The sequence below is a fragment of the Musca autumnalis genome, unplaced genomic scaffold (assembly GCF_047663935.1).
Source record: "Musca autumnalis isolate F117 unplaced genomic scaffold, ASM4766393v1 scaffold_3, whole genome shotgun sequence".
In the NCBI taxonomy this organism is placed as follows: Eukaryota; Metazoa; Arthropoda; class Insecta; order Diptera; family Muscidae; genus Musca; species Musca autumnalis.
This window is the reverse complement of record NW_027411866.1, coordinates 91796953-91816781: the sequence shown is the minus strand read 5'-3', so window position 1 is coordinate 91816781 and position 19829 is coordinate 91796953. Positions and strand designations below refer to the sequence as shown.

The following is a 19829-nucleotide window of genomic DNA, read 5'->3' as shown; positions in this document are numbered from 1 at the left end:
TCTTTGATAATTGTTATAGAGTAGAGTTCCTTAATGTTGAGTATTTTTGGATTCTTATATAATTGTTTTGTTGTATTAGCAATATAGTGTGAGGAACGGTTTTGTGTTTTTTTGTATAAGGATTTCACGATCCTTGTTTGTGAATGTTGTAATTGTCTGCAACTTTTAGTGTTTAGAATTTAAGACAAGCAATCAGTGTATGTGATGGATGTGCTATTTTTTAATTCGTACAATTTCGTTGGTGTATATTATGTATAATATTGGTCCAATTTTCGATTCTTGAGGTACTCCATACGTAGAAGTCATTGTACTACCTTTTGTATCTCCAACTTTTACGATATAAAGTAAAGTAAGTCCTCTTATGCCACTTCTATCCAGTTCCTCTATTAGTTCTTCATCGGGTAGCGTATCGCAGGCTTTGCTGAATTAATTAACGTGGTTAGTAAAATAACCTAGCAGTTGGTTGATATTTTTCCGTTTTTGAAAGCCAAATTGGTGTTTATTAATAATTTTGTATTTGGTTAGGAAACCATTGACCCGTCTTACCATTATTTCCTCTAAGGCTTTTTCCATAACTGGTAGTATTGAAATCGGTCTGTAGTTATTGTAGTCCTGGGTATCAAATGCTTTTGATAAGTCAAGAGCCACCATAACTGTTAATCATACGGATTGCTCTGGTTGAGTCTTCGACAAATATGTATATGTGAAACTGTTGTCGTGCTGTGCGGCTTTCGGAAAGCTGCGGAGGATTAAATCATCAAGGGTCTTTGCTACGCGCACGAAAGCGTAATCGATATGTACGATTCACCTTTGCTGCCTTTGAAATGAATGAAATGAATTAACCATTTTTTCCCGTTATGCTCACCGACCAACCTGTTTACTTCCAGTGTCATGGTCGCTAGGACAATTAGCTTTCCCATGATTGATGAAAGTACTGTGTTCAGAGGTGATAAAATCGGACTGTCTTCTGATGGAGACAATTATTGCGAAATGGTCTGATCCAAGAGAAACGACGGATTGTTAGGTGACGTCATTTGTCAGACCAGGTGACACTATGGTTATGTCTGGCGAACTGTGGCACTCTCCGCTAATTCTGGTAGAGGCGTCTTCATTGATCGTTCAAAACGTAGAGCTATCAATCTGCTTAGCCAGCCTATGCCCCTTTTGGTTGTTTCGAGGACTGAATACCACAACTCATGATGAGTTTTAAAGTCCCCCAAAACCAGACAGTTTTGACCTTCCAAAATCGGGCTAATGTTTTTGCCTATAACCAGAAGTACAGCTCTACGAACTCTACCTCTACAGTTCCACACCAGACTGCTACCCTCATATATTCCATGTCATTAGAGCAGGGCCGATCAGACAGTATACTCAGCGATCCCACTGTTTTGTCTTTGCATTTGTTTTTCTCCCTCACTTGTGTGTTCACGTCTAGTGTGAACAAAACCAAACAAAAAACTTCATTTAGTTGTTGCTTTTTTCACTCATACATTCACACATGAGCCATGCTCAATAGGAAAGCTAATCTCCTACGTTCAATTCTGATGCGATCCTTCCTCAGTGCGTTGTAACCATCACAACGCAGTAAGCTGCGGTTGTTGTTGAGCTTGGTTTCTTGCACCGCCTCGATCATAATATTCTTCCGACTTATGAAATCCACTATTTTCTCGGTGGAGGTACCATCGACCATTGCAATAAAATTGAAAAAGGATGCATTTTCAGCCATTGGAACAACAACGGCTGGTTATGGTTATGGTTTATTTCCAGCAACTTAACATGAATTAGAGAAATATTTAAAATATGTATACCACGTGTCCATATTCACACCATTTTTCTCTCTTTTTTTAGGTGACATCGAAACCCGATCTCTACCCGCTAGTGTTCACCTGCAATAGTGATAACGGTAAAAATGGTTCCAGCTATCTAATGGTGCAATATTTTCGCAATTATATAGTGCGTCCGGCTGGATCACTGTCGGCAGCCAGCACTGTAGATTCGCTTAGCTCTAGTTTTATATGCAACATAAATGAAGCAAATACGCTTGTACCGCCGCCGTATTCGAGGGCAGCTAGTCCAGAAATCGGTTTCAGTTCACACTTCCAGCAGCAATATATGATGCCACGCTCCGCATCACAGGTCGTATGTCAAAATGTCAACAATGCCAATTTCATGGCAGCAGCCGCCAGCAACAACGGAGCAGCAATTGCGCCCAGTGGGAATGGCCAATTTGAATTGAACAGTAGTCCCCAGATGTACAGTGGCCGTTCCTCTAGTACACATTATGCCACCGTTACAGTAAATGCAACGGTGAACCGCATGAATAACAGTACAACGGGGTCAGTGAGTGATCGCAGTCGAGAAAGAGTGACCAATTTCAATGGGAACCAGCCTGATTTTGAAAGCACCCTATCCTATGACGATGCAACTGAAAACGACGAACGCACAAATGATAATATTAACGGCAATGTGATAAATTGTAGTAGTAGTAGCAATGATTTGCGTGCCCTTCCCAACAGTAGTGGATTCGCTCAGTCCCAGAGTGATCAACACTTCCGTTACATAACGAACAGCAACAGCAGCATTAGTGATATTTTTGTAAACAATAGTTGTGCAGCTGGAATTGGAGGAGGCTCTAGCCGAGTTAACAGGTCCGAGGACTCGTCTGTAGTGGGTTCGGTATCAGGAGCCGGTGCCATAGTGCATCCCCAAACCGGAGGAACACCGGTGATCTACAGCAATGGATGTATAAAGCCCATACCTCTGCATCGGGCCAGCACGAACCCCACACAGTTCCACGTAGATTCCTCATCAAACCGGGAAACGGTACTATATCAGTCCAATAATTCAATAGGTGGTATTTCAATAACAGTTCCTACCGGAATCGAAGATTCGTCAGTTATTTGTAATGACAACGAAATTAGAGACTTGCAACTTCTGAGACGGAGCTTGGAAACCTGCTGCCAACTCCTGCAGCATCAGCAGAAACTCCCCCCTGGAAACTTTACAATGGCCGAGTCTCCGCTACGCATGAATGATCTGGCAAAGAAGTATATAGATGAAGGTCTTTTACGTAGCTATGTGACCTCGGGAACATGCTCTGGCGTAAGCAGTCTTGCCAATATTGGCACCCCAAGTTCACCTCCTCAAGCTACCAGTCCCACAGGCGAAGTTAAAGAGATTCTCGATCAAATACGACAACTTCAAGAAGGCGTTACAAAATATGAAGAGGATTTGGTATTCCGTGCTGCTGCTCGACCCATTCTACATCACACTTTGTCGTCACCGGCACCGTCGGTAAACAAAACAGCTGCACAAACTGCAAGTCCCGGAGGGAAACTTCAACGTATCTCAACAATGCCCGAGCAACAATCATTAGCTGAAGCCGCCAAAGTTAACGTCTTAGTTAAGTCTTCGGTAGCTAATAACTCACCCACTAACTCACTAACCTCAGTACCGTCAACATCATCGGTTTTGGTGGGGAAACAGCAACCGAATAAACTGGTAACCAGCAAGTCGTCTCTCAATGGTAGCTCCGCAGCTGCGAGTAGTAGTTTCATATTTTCAACGTCATCGAAACGACCCTCTACGCTTCAACATAGTAAAAAACGCTTCTATACATCGAAACCGCCCAATAAGGCCATGTATATTCCAATGATGGCCACAAACCAGATACCATCGGGTAGCCGCTGCGCCATTCTTAAGAGTCCCGTAACCAGTGTAGTAAATTCAAATTTCTTTACGAATCGAGGCAATCGACAGCGTAAAGGTTGGATCTCCAGATCGGCGCCCTCAACACCGGCTACACCGTTACCTCCTAGTTATATGGATGATGATAGCCCGCTTTTGAATGAACACGACGAAGATCAAGAGGGTGAACAAAATGTGGAAATGGAAACCTAATTTGTTCCACTGGAAAATAGAAATCCTTGAATAATATATTACATCCTAAGGTCCAAAATAAATAATTTTATGATTTAAATTGTATCTTCAGGTGTTCAGTAGAAAATAATAATACCTGCCAACACCTCGTGCATCTGCAGTTTATTGAACTTGCACTTGATTCTAGGCTTTCTGGCTAAATTTTATTATTATGCTCAATCATTATAACATTTCAATTTAAGAGTCAGAAATGTGAAAGTTTCTTTATATACTTTAGTCAGGATATTCTTACGGGGTAAAGTAAATTGACAGATATTTTAATTAATAAACGAATATGTACATTAATTTTTAATGTTGACGTGGAGAAACCCATTGAGTATTGTGTATAATTGCGGCAATTTTATTGAAAGTTTCAACCAATTTTTTTAGAACTAGCATGTAGTCTTTTTCAGATTTTATTTTTAATTTATTAGTTATCTTATTGGAACATCACGACACAGATGAAGGCGATTTCTAAAACTGTGATTAATTTCCTTTAATTTTTGTTCAATTCTCAATTTGAAAATACAATTCAAATAAAAGCCAATCACATTAATTCAATATACATATGTACATACTAGGCCGGGCTATTTGTGTGGAAAGAAAAACACCTTATTGGGTCCTTTGTGTTTCTGATTCTTGGAATTGTACTGAACCAAAAAGGTCCACTAAACCATATATATGTCTACGGTGAAAATCGAGCCTCCCGATTTTGAAGTTTTTTTATTTTTTGATATTTTGGTATATAACAGCCAAACCAGACAATAAGTAAGCACTCTCTAGTACATCTCAAAAGGATTGGAACGCTCCTTCATGCAGTTATGGTCTTGTGAATAAAATACTTCAAGTCAAAATCGTGAGGCTCGATTTTCACCGCAGACTTATGGTCTAGTGGACTTTTTTGCTCAGTACAATCCCAGAAATCAGAAACACGAAGGGCCCAATAAGGTGTTCAAATCGCCCCACCCTAAAGACACATATTTGCTTAATTGGAACCCTTTTAATATACCTAGCCAAGGTCTATATCGGCAATCTGCTACAACAACAAACAGTTCAGTATTTTGAAAAATCAAAAATATTTTGCAAATATAAAGCGATTCATAAAACTATTTCAACAAAATTTTATAAAGCGATTATTATTAATAAAGGTATTATTAATAAAAGTCCATCAAATATTCAAATTTTTTTTCATTTACAATTTGTTTTTTTTTTTTTAAATTACAACAACTTTTTGACAGCTCATAATACCATCAGCTGTGCTGATTAGGATTCCTGAATGTTGTATGTTTTCATAATGTGTTTTTTATACCCTCCACCACATGGTAGAACAAATACAAGGTAAAGTTAATACTACAACAAATACAACTCGAACAACAACCACAAAGGAATTTGTTTTTGTTTGGAACGTTAGTGTCAAATATAAATGTAAACAAAATAAGGAAATGTCTATAAATCAGGCCTGCTCAAGGTGCGCACCTGAGCTGTCGGTGTGTGTCAATTTTCTCACACACACAATTTAAAAAGAGAGATTTTGTTTTTGTTTTGAATATTTTCAAAATTAAAAATCAGTCTCTATTGAACATTCAATGAGGAAGGTTCTGTTTTCGAATTTGTCTATGAATTTATATGCGTACACTGAAAAAATGAATGAAGATACTGAATACGAATTTTTATTTGCCTAAAATTTTTACGGCAAATTAGAGTGTTTGGTTTGTCAACGCACTTTGGTTTGTCACGAACTTGATTTGCAACAAATTATAACATCAACAGTCACATTTGGTCAAAATAAAATAATTATTCTACTCTATATTTTGAAATATAAAATAAAAAAAAAACTGTTACGATATTTCTCACAGTATACAGAGAGACAAAGGAAAATTGAAATTTGTGTATTTCAAAACCAACACAATTACAAAATGTGTTTGTATGTGTCTGAGCAGGCCTGGTATAAACCCACCCAGTTGTTCGGGTAACTAGGGAATAACTAGCAATTTTGCTGGCTACTGGTAAACACCCCTAGTTACCACCCAATCTACTCGCAATGTTATAGACTGGTGAATTTAACATGGGGATGTCATAGGAAGGGGTTTATTGTCCCCTCACTGCATTACCAGTAACCACCCAATTCGATAGTCATGTGAAAGCCAATTGTCCCCTCACTGCATTACCAGTAACCACCCAATTCGATAGTCGTGTGAAAGGCAATTGTCTCCTCAGTACATTACGAGTAACCAGTCAATTCGTTAGTCAGAAATGATAGCCAAAAATACTAGTAACTTGAAGTCAGATAAATGGCTTAATGCATTTATGCATTTGCCACACTTTATTTTAATACGTGGAGTGCAAATATTTTACAAAGGACAATATAATCTTGTATACACATAGATCTTGATCCTCGGTACTGGAACTAGTGTATGACTACATGATACAGCGACTTATGTTTATTTAGTCCTTGGAATGTTTTTCTCGTGGGTCCTTCAGAACATTCAAAAGTTCCTGAAATAAAATTTATAGAAGGTTAATGAAATGACGCGATAATGAATTGTGACAAGATATGTATCAATACTTACCACATATATGTATATTATAAATATTCCTCTTAAATGATTCATCCTCTTTTTGATTTAGCTGGTTACACGTTCTTTTTTGCATCTTAAATTTTTTCACAACAAACGCACCAATAAGTTTTTTAATTATGAATAAACAAACAAAATGACAGAATATTTTTTTTTCTATTTTGTTAAAAAGAAAAAAATGTTGAAAAGAGATTACAAGAGAGAAACATTGTCGATTACACTATCCATCGGTAGTCTATAAAATAGTCAATATATTACACGCCGCATTACCTGTAACTAGTGAATTGGCATGATAGGTAGGGGAGCCTATTTCCAGTGACAAAAGCAGGCTATAGGCTATTTTGTGTGCCATTTTTGGGGGTAAAGTAACTAGGATCAATGAGTAACTAGTTACATGCCTATGTCAAAGTAGACAATTGCTATTTATTGAACTACTGGGCAGTTGTTCAATAAATAGCAATTGTCTACTTTGACATAGTTATGTAACTAGTTACTCAATGATCCTAGTTACTTTACACCCAAAAATGGCACACAAAATAGCCTATAGCCTGTTTTTGTCACTGGTAATGGGCTTCCCTGCCTACCATGTCAATTCACTAGTTACTGGTAATGCGGAGTGTAATATATTGACTATTTTATAGACTACCAATGGATAATGTAATCAACAATGTTTCTCTCTTGTAATCTCTTTTCAAAATTATTATTTCTCTTTTCGAAAACAAAATAGAAAAAATGTCAATTTAATTTTTTTCTGAATTTATAAAAGACGTATTTTGATGCGTTGATGTGCAAAAATTGGATGTTAAATGAAGATACAACAAACGTGAAGAACAGAAGAATATTTGGTAAGTATCGATATTTTTGGGACAAGAGATTTTTCTATTATCTCATTACATTTTGTACATTTTATTTCAGGTACTTCTGAATTATCTGAAGGACACTTGAGATGAACATTCCCAGGACCAAATATACAGTTCTAGTTCATGGATTCACACACAAGTTTCAATAACAAGAATCAAAAGATTAACATTAAATTGTCCTTTGTGATATATGTATGTATGTATATACACGTCATGTAATTAAATAAAGCGTGGTTAGCGCATATACAGATTAACTGTTATAATTATATTTTTTAAACTGATATAATATTCGTTACACGTTAAGCATTTACCCATTTAGCTGATCAAAACATACTAGTGATTTTGGCTATCATTTCTAACTATCGATTTAACTGCTTACTGGTAATGCAATGAAGGGACAATTGAGTTTCCTAAGACTATCCAATTACCTGGTTACTGGTAATGCTATGAAGGGACAATTGACTTTCCAAGACTATCGAATTGCCTGGTTACTGGTAATGCAGTGATGGGGCAATAGACCCCTTCCTATGACATCCCCATGTTAAATTCACCAGTCTATAACATTGCGAGTAGATTGGGCGGTAACTAGGGATGTTTACCAGTAGCCAGAAAAATTGCTAGTTATTCCCTAGTTACCCGAACAACTGGGAAGGTACAAAAAATTTTAGATACCTCTCAACTTTTAGTATTTTAAGGATTTTAGGTACAATTTTTAACCAAACTTGCTGTAATTTGGCATTTAAAGTTCTATGTGGTCACGAAAATTCCTTACCAAAAATCGTCAACATAGGTCCATGTTTTGTTATAGCCCCCATATAACGGTACATCCCGATTTTTGGTATTTTGAGGATTTTAGCTAAATTTTTTAACCGAACTATTTTCGGTATTTTGAAGGCCTTAGCAACATTATTAGACGGAACTACACGTAATTTGAAATTTGAGGTTCGTTGCAGCTACAAAACTTTTCCACCAAAAATTGGCAAGATAGTTCTACACTTTGATATAGATATAAAGTTACGAGCTGGTTAAACACATTTTTTATGTTAGATTAGATAAGAGAATTTAGGCATTTGGGGTATTCGTAATCGAAAAAGTTTTGCACCTAAAATTGTGAACAGGAAAGGAAACTAATTATTCCATTTTTGCTAAGAATATATAAAAAGTTGGGGCCGACCGAACTGAACAACTTTTTTTTAAAAATCATTATTTTTCGCATAATCTATTAACTATATATCAAATTCGGATGGTTACTCATCTGAATTAGGCATCATAAATTCGTTGTTGGTTAACCACAGATTCATTCCGCTATGACTCAGAAGCCTGACATACGGCGAATCTTTCTTCTAGGATTCATTATATACTCAATGAGGGCTTTAGATGTAGACATTCAAATAACCGGATCTGTCCGCCAGGAACAGATATAGTTCATGTGTATCCGAGTTTTTTACACAATCAATTGCATATACGAAATTCAATGAAATACATAATCATAGAGTTTTCATGAGAAAGGATCGGGTAAAAGTGATAAAGGACAATGAAAACATGACAATATCGATTTCTTGTCCTAGTGGACCGACCCTACATAAAAATCTCATTGTTTGCTAAGGGGTAGTTTACACTACATGTAAATTCCATATGACATGAAATTTTCCATCATTATATAGTCGCTAATATGTGCAATATTGGGGATTTTCCTTGCGCCATTTACTTTGTGCGTCCACACCAGCAAAATTGTAATAAAATTACGTCTCCACATTGCCTGCGTGGGTAGATATGGAATGTTTTTATTTCGCGTCATATGACATTGATAGATAGTGTAAACTACCTCTAAGTTTTCAGTTCCAAGAAACATTTATCTGCCTACGTGCTGAGTGGTGCACACACTATATCTCAAATATTTCAATAAAATTATCCACGCCACGCCAAAGTTCAAAATGTGAACGCTGAATTTTAGTTTAAGGGGTGATCCCTACTTATAGAAAAAATAGATGCCTACTTATAGAAAAAAATCATGAAAAATGGTTTTTATTGAGCTTTACAACTGGCTTTTTCTTGGCATACATCCAGTTTGAAACTTGGTCGTGAATTGCTTATAGTTTTTATTGCATGTAGTCCTTACGATTAAAGATTTTCTCACGCGGAAGAATTCCGTCCAGAATATACTCGTGCAAAAAAAGGAAAACCGACAAAAACATTCTAACTTTGCTATTTTTCAATATAAGATTCGGCAGAAACAATATTGATATGTTCGAATGTATTCGAACGAATGCCCTTTCTAATGAACATGTAAGGAAAAACTAACGCAGCCTATATAGGCCAAAATATAGGAAAAAATTAAAATTTTGTGCACATTTTATTCATTTTTAGTGGTATGGGAATTCACTCTCGGAGTCGACCCGGAGTCGGAGTCGTGAAAAAAACTCGCCTGGAGTCGGAGTTGAAGTCGAGGCAAAAATACCTAGACTCCGAAACCCTGAAGCCAACAAGGTTTTTTATGCTCCTTTTCGATTTCTAGCTTAACCTTACATTTTATAGACCTATGCCCAAAGAAAGACGCAAAGAATACTCCATGGGCAACATGATACATGATTTTTCTATATATCTACTGCATCCATCTAAAATTGATGCTGACAATGTGAAGACGGAATTTCGGGGTTTTTTGAATAGTTTTAATAATCCGGACGCGCAACAAGATAGTATTCAAAACTCATAATAGGATTATAGAACTCCTGATTTTACGAGTGTGCTCCATACACTATCCTAGTAATTGGAGTCTAAAGGCGTGTAAAATTTACAAGTGTCATTCAATTTCCTTTGAACAAGGGTTTCGGAGTCGAAGTCTAGCAATTTTACTGGAGTCGGTAAAGATCTGTGGTATCTTAGTCCTGAACTTGTTGACCTGGCATTGTTTGATCCGACAGTGCAAAACACCGTAAAGAACCAAAAGGCGACAAAAATCTTAACAAAGCAAAGATGACAATTTCTCCAGAAATATTCGATCCAGATTACAAAAAACAACTGCTGAAATTCATAGAAAACGATATTCCTGACGTAATTAAAAATGAGACTTCTTGTTGTTCAAGAAATTAAACATTAATTTCGAATTTCCGTGAGGCGCATAGGATGGTAAACAAGTTGTTGAGCTCATCACCTAAGGCGTACCTAGTCAAGTTTTTCGGGACATTGGCTTTATTGTCTCGAATTCAGTAATACTTACGTATTTTGTTTTTGAACATAAAATGAACAGAATGGTCTTTAATTTAATGCATAATACAGGCAAATAGGTTTAACTGTTCCACAGATATGGGTCGCCGAAGTCGCCAAATAGCAAAAAAAAACGAGATTTTCATAACTTTGGGACTATTGCGGCCTCGCCCAATAGCACGTGTTAGCATGTTCCAATTGTGCTCAAACTTAGGTAATCTTGAAATCTCACAAAACTAAAAGGCGGCACCCCGGCTAAAAAATCCGATATCGATTTGTTCCCTTTGAGTTAAAACCAGCCTAATGCTACGAATTAAGACAATGAAAACATTGAATTTTACATAAAACGTTTATCAAATTTTATATTTTTGCATAGTTTAATAATAAAAAATTGTCGAAGGTCGTGAGGGTCGACAAAATCGGCCCTTGTGCCAGAAAAAAAATTAAGCCGTGCGTGAACGGATAATGCAAGATCGCCATGTTATATATGTACCGTGAAAAAGAGGCATCCTTGGGCATTTCTTCCACCAACTAACATTTGATATTGCATGAACATCTCATGCTAAGCGAACAATTATTTTCTAGCTTTAGGTGCATTTATAAATAAAACACTGTAGCTTATTTTTTTAAATAATTTTTTTTAATATAATTCAAAGCAAAAGTTCACAAAAAGAAAAACAGACATATTCATAGTTGCATGAATTACAGCAACTAATATTTTTACAAAAACAACATTGTTGTTATTAAAAATAAATTGTATGTTCCAGAACTGCAAGAATCTACTAATTTTTAAAAATTTTTCAGATGACATAAATGAAAAATTTTTATCGTAGTAAAAATTAGTAGATTCTTGCAGGTTCTGGAACAGAGCAAAAATATCAAAAAGAATATTCAAAAATAGGTGGCATGTTCTAGAACTGCAAGAATCTACTAATTTTTACTATTATTTTCGATATCATAAAGGAACAATTGTTATCGTAGTAAAAATTTGTAGATTCTTGCAGGTTCTGCAACAGACATAAATGGTCTGTTCAAGAACTGCAAGAATCTACTAATTCGTACTATTTTTTTCGATAACATAAAGGAAAAAAAATTTATCATAGCAAAAACAAGTGGGGGAGGTACCCTTAGGGAGGACCGATATGGGCCATTTTAGAAGTTAAACTAATTTTTGACAAAATATTAGGAGATCCAAAGTTTGGACCAAATTGTTTGCCCCATTCAAGTGATATCGTCCTAGCATTTTAGTGACATTTTTAAATATTGGGGAGAAGTACCGGACCAAATGTTGGACCAAATCGGTTGAACAGTTCGAGAGTTATCGTGCTCTCCGACAGCATGCAACATGGAGGTAGCGAATGCAAATCGCTTCAAAAAAAAAAAAAAAAAGATATTTAAGAGCAGGTCTTAAAGTGAACTTATCCGAAATTGTGTGTGAGAGATACCAGAAGGAGTAGACAAATATAGTCCATATTCGAACCTGATATATATCTGGAAGATATATTAGGATGTGCAAAGTATGGATTACATCGGTCACTCCCTTCAAGAGTTATCGTGTGCACAATTTTTCCGAACATTTTTGAACTTTTGTGGGGGAGGTACCTGAAGGAGTGGACCGATATTGCTTATCTTCGAATTTTAACTATGATTGGACAAAATAGTACGAAGGCCAAATTTTGGACCGAATCGGCAGATCCGTTCGAGAGTTGTCTTGCGCTCCATCCACTACACATGATGTTATAGGGGCTTTTTGCATCTTTCAGGCTATGTTCTCAGGAAGTATGGACTTGCCCCTGATGAAACTTGTACCGTCGTATGGAGGGCAATGAATACAAGTTGTTGCAACAAAAATCAAAGCGATTCGAGAGCAGGTCCTAATCTGAAGTTATCCGAAATTTTGTGTGGGAGGTACCCGAAGGAGTGGACCGATTAAGTCCATTTTGGAACCTTATCTAAGTTTAGTAGAAATTTCACGATGTGCAAAGTAAGGGTCAAAACGGTTTCTTCCTTCTAGAGTCATCGTGCACAAAAATTTTCCGAACATTTTCGAACTTTTGTGGGGGAGGTACCGGAAGGAGGGACCGATATAGCCCATCTTCGAACTTAAACTAAGTTTGGACAAAATATTACGAAAGCCAAATTTTGGATAGAATCGGTTGATCCGTTCGAGAGTTATTGTGCGCTCCAGCCAGACTGACAGACGGACGGACATTGCTCAATCGACTCCAAATTGTCTGAAACACATTTCGTCCAAACATACTTGGGGTCTAAAACTATTATTTCGATGAGGCACATTTTGCCCGTATGAACGTGTATATCAGGAAAAATGTCTAAAATTGTCTTTTTCATTTCAAAAAAATCAAAAAAAATTTTTGATATTACATCAATGATTTTTGGCACATGGATTAAGAAAAAAATCAGCATTCCAAATCTGTTTTCGTTACTAACTTTGATCGTTGCGCGCAAAAGATATGACTGTTTTAATTATGATAATTAGAAAAAATTCCAAAAAAATCGCGGCTTAATATTGTTAGCTGTTATATCCTATTATCGTGAACTGAATTCGTAACCTTTGCGATGATGCAAAAAAATAATCGCAAAGTCTCAATGGATTCCCGAAAAATCAAATTTGTTAAATAATTTCACGTATTTACAAACATATTTTTGAAACAATAGCGCTCATACTTACGAAAAATATATAAAAAAATTATAACAGCATCCAGACATTTTGAGGAGTAAAATGAAACCTAAGTTGTGAAGGTTGGAGCTATAGTATTCAAGTTATTTGCAAAAATACGAAGAAAATATTACGAAAAAATTAAAATCATATTATTCTAATTTTATTTTTTTATGGTTTTCTAGGAAAAGTTGGAGAAAAAATGTTTGAGTTCTTCGGCATGTTCGTCAAAATTTCACGCAATAATGATGATATTTCGTTGTAACAAATTTTTCGCTTATAGTTTTCCTATTGGATAATATTATTAGAACCTTATATTAAATCACAAGGAATTCCAATGGTGGCATAACGTTAAAATAATGTTATATTGAATATTACAACATTTGAGATGCATATAAACCGCGCAATTGTGAAAATGACATGATGCGCATCCGATTTTCCAACGCAGCGAATCAATCCCTCTTATTTGATGTACAGTTTGTCAAATTCTATTTGGCAACCACGATGTAGCATCTGCTGCATATTAGGGTGCAAAACACAGTAAAATGGTCATAATTTCCGCGAAGTTCATTTACATTTTATGCGCATCCGATTTCAATAATCACCATTAAAAAATACATCATTCTATGCCGTTTCAATGCGATCCATCAAGAACCGTGGATGTAGCATCGCACTCAATTTTTAGAAAAAATCTATTATATCTCTGGATTTACGAGAGTTTTTAAATATCTGTTTTCGCGCAGTTTAAACACGCGTATCGATCTATTTATTTGAGTAGAACTGACACATCCAAAACGCGTTTTAATATGCGATATTTTCAAAATAATTTTTTGCAAATTTTCAAAATTTGAGGGGTATCATATCCGCCGATCTAGTGGGTGGATTTTTACGCGTCGTGGCTTGTTAGATTCAGAACTCAAAAAAACTAAATTTACGCGGGTTTCCACGGAAATCGATTGACGTTTGTAAATTTTAAACCAAAAAAATAGGTTTTTGAGAAAAATTTACGCACAAAAATTTCGTGTTTGGGCGCAGATTACTGTGATCCTGTGAGGGCTACACCCTCATGTTATACATTAAAAAATGTGAAATCCAGCTGCGCGTCCCGATTAGAACAAAAATTCAAAAAACCCCATTTTTCTGGTTTCAAAATGTCAGCATCCGTTTGAGGTAGATACAGTGGATATATTAAAAAATCATACTTTAGAAACTTCAACTCTGAAGTGTACTCTTTAACTTCTCCTTTGAGCTTTAAGCTCTACATTGTGTTGTAAAACCACTAATTGGAAAATAACATAATGAAACTCGTTTTTTTCAACGATTTTTTCCGATTTTTTTACATTAGTACGACCACAGCTTCCGCTCAAAATATTATTTTAAGAAACCCCTCGGTGAACCGGGCTAAAACAGTTTATTTTACCGAAATGCGGTAAAAAGTTATGGTATAGTAAAACTGATCGCAAGTTACAATACCCCATACCTCAGTTTCAACATAAGTTAATTTTCTACAAAAAGCTTGATATACCCTCGTTAGCATAAATGCAAGAGTGTTGTCAACTTTTATTTGAACTTTTCATTCATAATTTTGCGTTTCAGTTTTACCGATTTTTGTCGGTAACTCTAAATATGAGTTAGAGAATCGCACTACTGATTCTATTTGGTGTATTGAAAACATGTAAAATTCTAATCAGGAAGACCAGCAAAACATTCAATCAATACCAAGTAGATTGTCGACAGTAGTCAAATATAAAATTAATGATTTATTATTTTGGTTCACTTAGCCCTAATGCCATCTTCATACCATCATTTGAATCACGTCGTTCGTTCTCATAATTACGAGTACTTACACAAATTAACCCGTTCATACGACATGGTACAAAATTCATAGCAACATGATTCATATTTTCATGGTTACTGATTTTAAAATAAGTTTCAGCCAAAGGACGAGAAAAGTTAATTGATATGAACTGAAAAATATATTTATCCTTCTTTCAGATATCTATTTAATATTAAATTCTATTATTTTCATTTATGTTTTCTATTTTTTCTCACAATTTTGGTGTTTCAGTATATTTTCAAAATTTTTCTATTTTAAAAATTAACGAGAGAGAGACCTGCCAAAACAACTTTTGGTATACAGACTTTCCGGCAGGCATTTGATTTTTGTTTCTAAATTTGTACGCGAATTTGAAACAATGGACAAGATATGCAACTGCAATGGAAGAAAAGACACAATTTTCAATGATTTGAATGTATACTAGTCGTTAAACCGTTTACTTTTCATTCATATTTTGTAGTTTTTCTAAAAATGTTTGGGTTTTTGATAAATTTTTAAATTTTGTATTTTTCTTGTCATAATTAATTTATTTCGATAAATTCTCTCATTTGTTAGAGATGGCACATATTTTATCGTCATTCTGAGAGTAATTAAAATTGAACAATGTACAAAAATCGTTGTTCGTTCTCAAAATTTTGTATGGAAAATGAAGTAATTATATCGTAATTTGGGTTCGAACAACGAATAGAGAGCGAATTAGCCTTAGTATGAACAAGACATAAGTCATTTCAGATAAAAGCCAGGGTGGCTGATAACTTTAGCATCTCCCAAAAAAATGTTTACCAATGAAAAGCTTATACACAGGGGTACTGGTGTAGGGTATCACATAGTCAGCCCCGTCCCGATTATAGCCTTTGCTCACTTGTTTTAATTTTAATTATAAATGCAATATTGTTCAGAAGAAGATAGGGATTGTCATCATAGATTCTTCTAATCACATTACCTTCTGTTATTCTGCCACGAAAGGTTATTTAAAAAAAAATTGTGATCTTTCCTAATGTTGCTCCAAGGAAATTATGCATTAATGTATGATATAAATTTACATTCAAAATATCCACAACACAATAAGACAATGTAGAACAATAGTGCCTTTGACACAATACGGTACGGAAATTACAAAATGTCATAGTACACTAAACACTTTCGTTATGGTTTATACAAAAATTTCTTCTTAAAAAAAGTTCGATAAAGGTATATACATAAATACTTTTATTTCAGTTTATATACGAATGGTTTGAAGACTCAAATAGTTCGGGATTACTTAAGGAATTGTTAAACGAGACAATTGTACAGGTCAACAAAATACAAGAGATTTTTTTTGTAGTTTTTATTCAAACAAAAATTTTATGTGTGCAGAAGTAATACGAACACTAAACTATTGAGGCAATTCATGTTCATATACCTATATGTACGTATGTATACATATGTATATTTTATACTTATAAATTTTAGATTGTAAATGAGAAGAAAAATGTAATTGAGCCAATAATAATTAGCAAACTAAGGAAAGTTAATTTATTAATAGAATTAAGATGCAAACAACATCGACTATTAGCAAAGTACCAAAAAAATCAAAAGTGCTACAAATAAATAGGTACCACTTCAAAAATTACACGTTTAAATTATTTTGCCTGGAACTTGTAAAATGCTGCATATAAACACTTATGAGAAGTTAAAAAAATTCTATCGACTCGTCATGCACTCATTTAAGTCCATATTTACATTAGGCAATTTTCCTTGCGGCAATTGTCAGTTTGATGGAGAAAGGGGTGAGGAATATGGTAACACTTTGCCTCTCAACACCCTCACTCACCAACAAACTGATAATTGCCGCAAGGAAAATTGCCTAATGTAAATATGGGCTAACTAACTTTGAAGTTTTGCAAAATTTTTCGTTATTTCAATATTTTATTTCATAGATATTTTATGGAATTTTCAACTTAAATGAGGCTTTGTGTTTGACTAGTGTGTACCAAAGCATATTGAATATGCAATAGTTTAGTTTTTCCTCAAAAAATAATTTCAAAAATTGTTTGTTAGATTTATTATGATTCATCGGATTGTTCTGATTTAAATCAAGCATAAATAACGTACAAATACAATCTCAAACTTTCAGAAATGTATGCCATGTTTACATTAGAGCTTTTTACCGGGCTAACCTTCTTTATTTGACGTATGCGCAATGGAATTGACATTCGAAATCCAGTGGATTTATTTAATCCAGTAAACGTACTATTTCACTTTTTATCGCAAGGCTGGCAAGCATGCTTATCAATAGGTGTGTTCCTTTACTCAACAATTTGTATTTGTACAAATTTGTACAAGTTCAGTGACTTCTTGTAATCGGCTAAGGTCTTTTGATTGTACTGTAGACATGGCACAATTACCCAGGTAGTGATTTTGAATATGTTATGTTGTTGGGAAAATTACAACAAAAATATTTTTTATAAAGGGATTTGACATTTCATATTCGAACAGCTGGTGTGATACCACGACCTTGGTAATTGTGCCATGGATGTAGAGTAAACTAACAAAATCCAGTAACAATTTGTAAAAATTTTGAGTAAACGAAAACACATAATGTGTCAAAATGATACATGGACGACTGAACTATTTGGAACGACGAAATTGAGGAACTAGTTCCTTTTTAAGAAAGGAAAGGAACTAGTTTCTAATTAAAAAGGTATGACGCAGGGGCACCAAAGCATATTTATAGACGGTAGAAGTGACAATCAGCTGTATTTTTATTATTTTTTTTTTTGTAAATTGGGGTCTACTCATGATATTTAAAAATTCGAAATTTTCATCCAGAAAATACTTCGTTTCATTTCAAACGTGTAATGAAAAGGACCCACGACGGTTCTGAATGCTTTATATTTACATTTTGATTTGAATTTTTTCTATTTTAAAGGATTTTCAAAATGTATTTATGTTTTTCCTAAGAAAAATTTAAGAACGACCCTATTATTCAATATTTCATTTGACATTAAATTTTTAATAACAACAATGTTGTTTTTGTAAATTTGTTAGTTGTTGTAATTCATGCATCTACCTTATATAAATGTGCCTTGAGTGGTACACACAACAATAGGTCTTTTCGATAACCCAAAAATTTGTACAAACTTTTACAAAATGCTGTTCGATAACAAATTTCTTCGGTAAAGAAGTACTGAGAATTATTGCAAAAACTTACAAGTACTTTTTACTTGCGAAGTTATCGAACAATCCTAATTACATTTTGCAAAAATTTGTGTATATGACATGCATAACCTTTCGTGAGGTATTTATACTAGTGAGTTAGTAAGTTTAATCCAGAATAATTTTATGATAAATCACATGCATACAGAATATAACATAAAACAGCTCAAATTCATAACAAAAGCTTTATTTTTGTAACTCCACAAATACCGACCTACCAAGAAATACATAGTTCTATTCATAATGCTGACTTCAGTGTTTGTCCACTATAATTGTGTCCCTTATTTTAAATGAACTAAAATTGGTATAAAATAGATATTGTTCAGCAGTTTATTGTGTGTACTAAGATTGATTTATTTGCTAACATTCGCGTATTGTAAACATTTTCGTTGTATATTAATTATAATAAATTATTCTAGTTAGATAATAATCAAATACATAAAATTTAATTCCATTAAGGTTTTAATTATAAAATAAGAATTCAAACAATAAATAAATAAATGCTAAAAACACAAAAAACTCTATTATTTCTCTTGGTTTTACACATAACAGGAGTGATTTGATTGACTCTTCTACACATTGTACTGCTGCTTAAAAGAAGCAAACACTTTTTATGAAAGAGAAAATGAGTATGGGCAAGGAAAACTCGACACATCTTTGGTGAAACTTCCTACACACTAGATTATTATGACGGATTAACCTTTTTATAATGATTGAAATTGATATTTGAAATCCAGTGGATTTATTAAATCCGGTTATATGTGTACGTGCCATTACTACGAAAAATTTAGCATGACGTCATCTGGAGGCTGAGTTATACCATAAAATTTACAAGGTAATTATAATACCCTGCTGACTAAACAGTGCTGTAATATTAGTGTCGCAATCCGATACGACATTTTTTACTGATATAGGGATATACAGTAGGGTGTGGCGATTTGAACACCACCACGGTCGCCTGGATTTTCTGATTATTGGGATTGTACTGAGCAAAAAAGTCCACAGACCATATGTCTACGTTGAAAATCGAACCCCCGGATTTTGACTTGAAGTTTTTTTCAAGGTTTTTTGGATATTTTGGCATATATGTAACAGCCAAACCGCTGAGATTTTCGATCCAACACAAAGACAAAAATTGTAGCCAAGACAATAATTAAGAACTCTCTAGTACACAGCAAAAGCATTGGAACGCTCCTTCAGGCAGTTATTGCCCCGAAAATGTGCACATTTTTCGGAAAATATCGATAAATTATACTGTGCTACAAAATTTGACTCAAAGTCAGTGGGTGGAAATTTCCTTTTGGAGATGAAAGCCCTTGGTGAGTGTACTACGAACGTAAAAGGAAATTTTCAGGATAGGTCAAGTTTCTGAGATATGGTTTGGCCAAAATATCCTTGAAAAATATGTCAAGTCTAAATCCGGGGGCTCGATTTTCACCGTAGACATATGTCCTAGTGGACTTGTTCGCTCAGTACAATCCCAAGAATCAGAAACTCCAGGCGCCCACTATCACTTTTTTCCTTCCATAAAAATCGCCCCGGCCTAATATACAGTCTCT

The 19829-nt window shown here is 34.8% G+C and overlaps 1 protein-coding gene across 5 annotated transcripts in view; it reads left to right on the top strand.

Moving 5' to 3' along the window:
- Positions 1–5099, top strand: part of LOC141396956 (uncharacterized) — a 57575-nt gene extending 52476 nt beyond the window's left edge. For 3 of the 5 annotated variants that reach the window (XM_073972695.1, XM_073972698.1, XM_073972696.1), the window contains one exon: positions 1849–4029. In XM_073972695.1, coding sequence (XP_073828796.1) covers positions 1849–3900 — 2052 coding nt within the window. In that variant the 3' untranslated portion in view covers positions 3901–4029. Of the gene's footprint in view, positions 1–1848; positions 4030–4866 lie in introns of those variants that run through there. The other 2 variants (XM_073972697.1, XM_073972699.1) reach the window with 2 other exon arrangements.
- The last annotated feature ends 14730 nt before the right edge of the window (positions 5100–19829 follow it).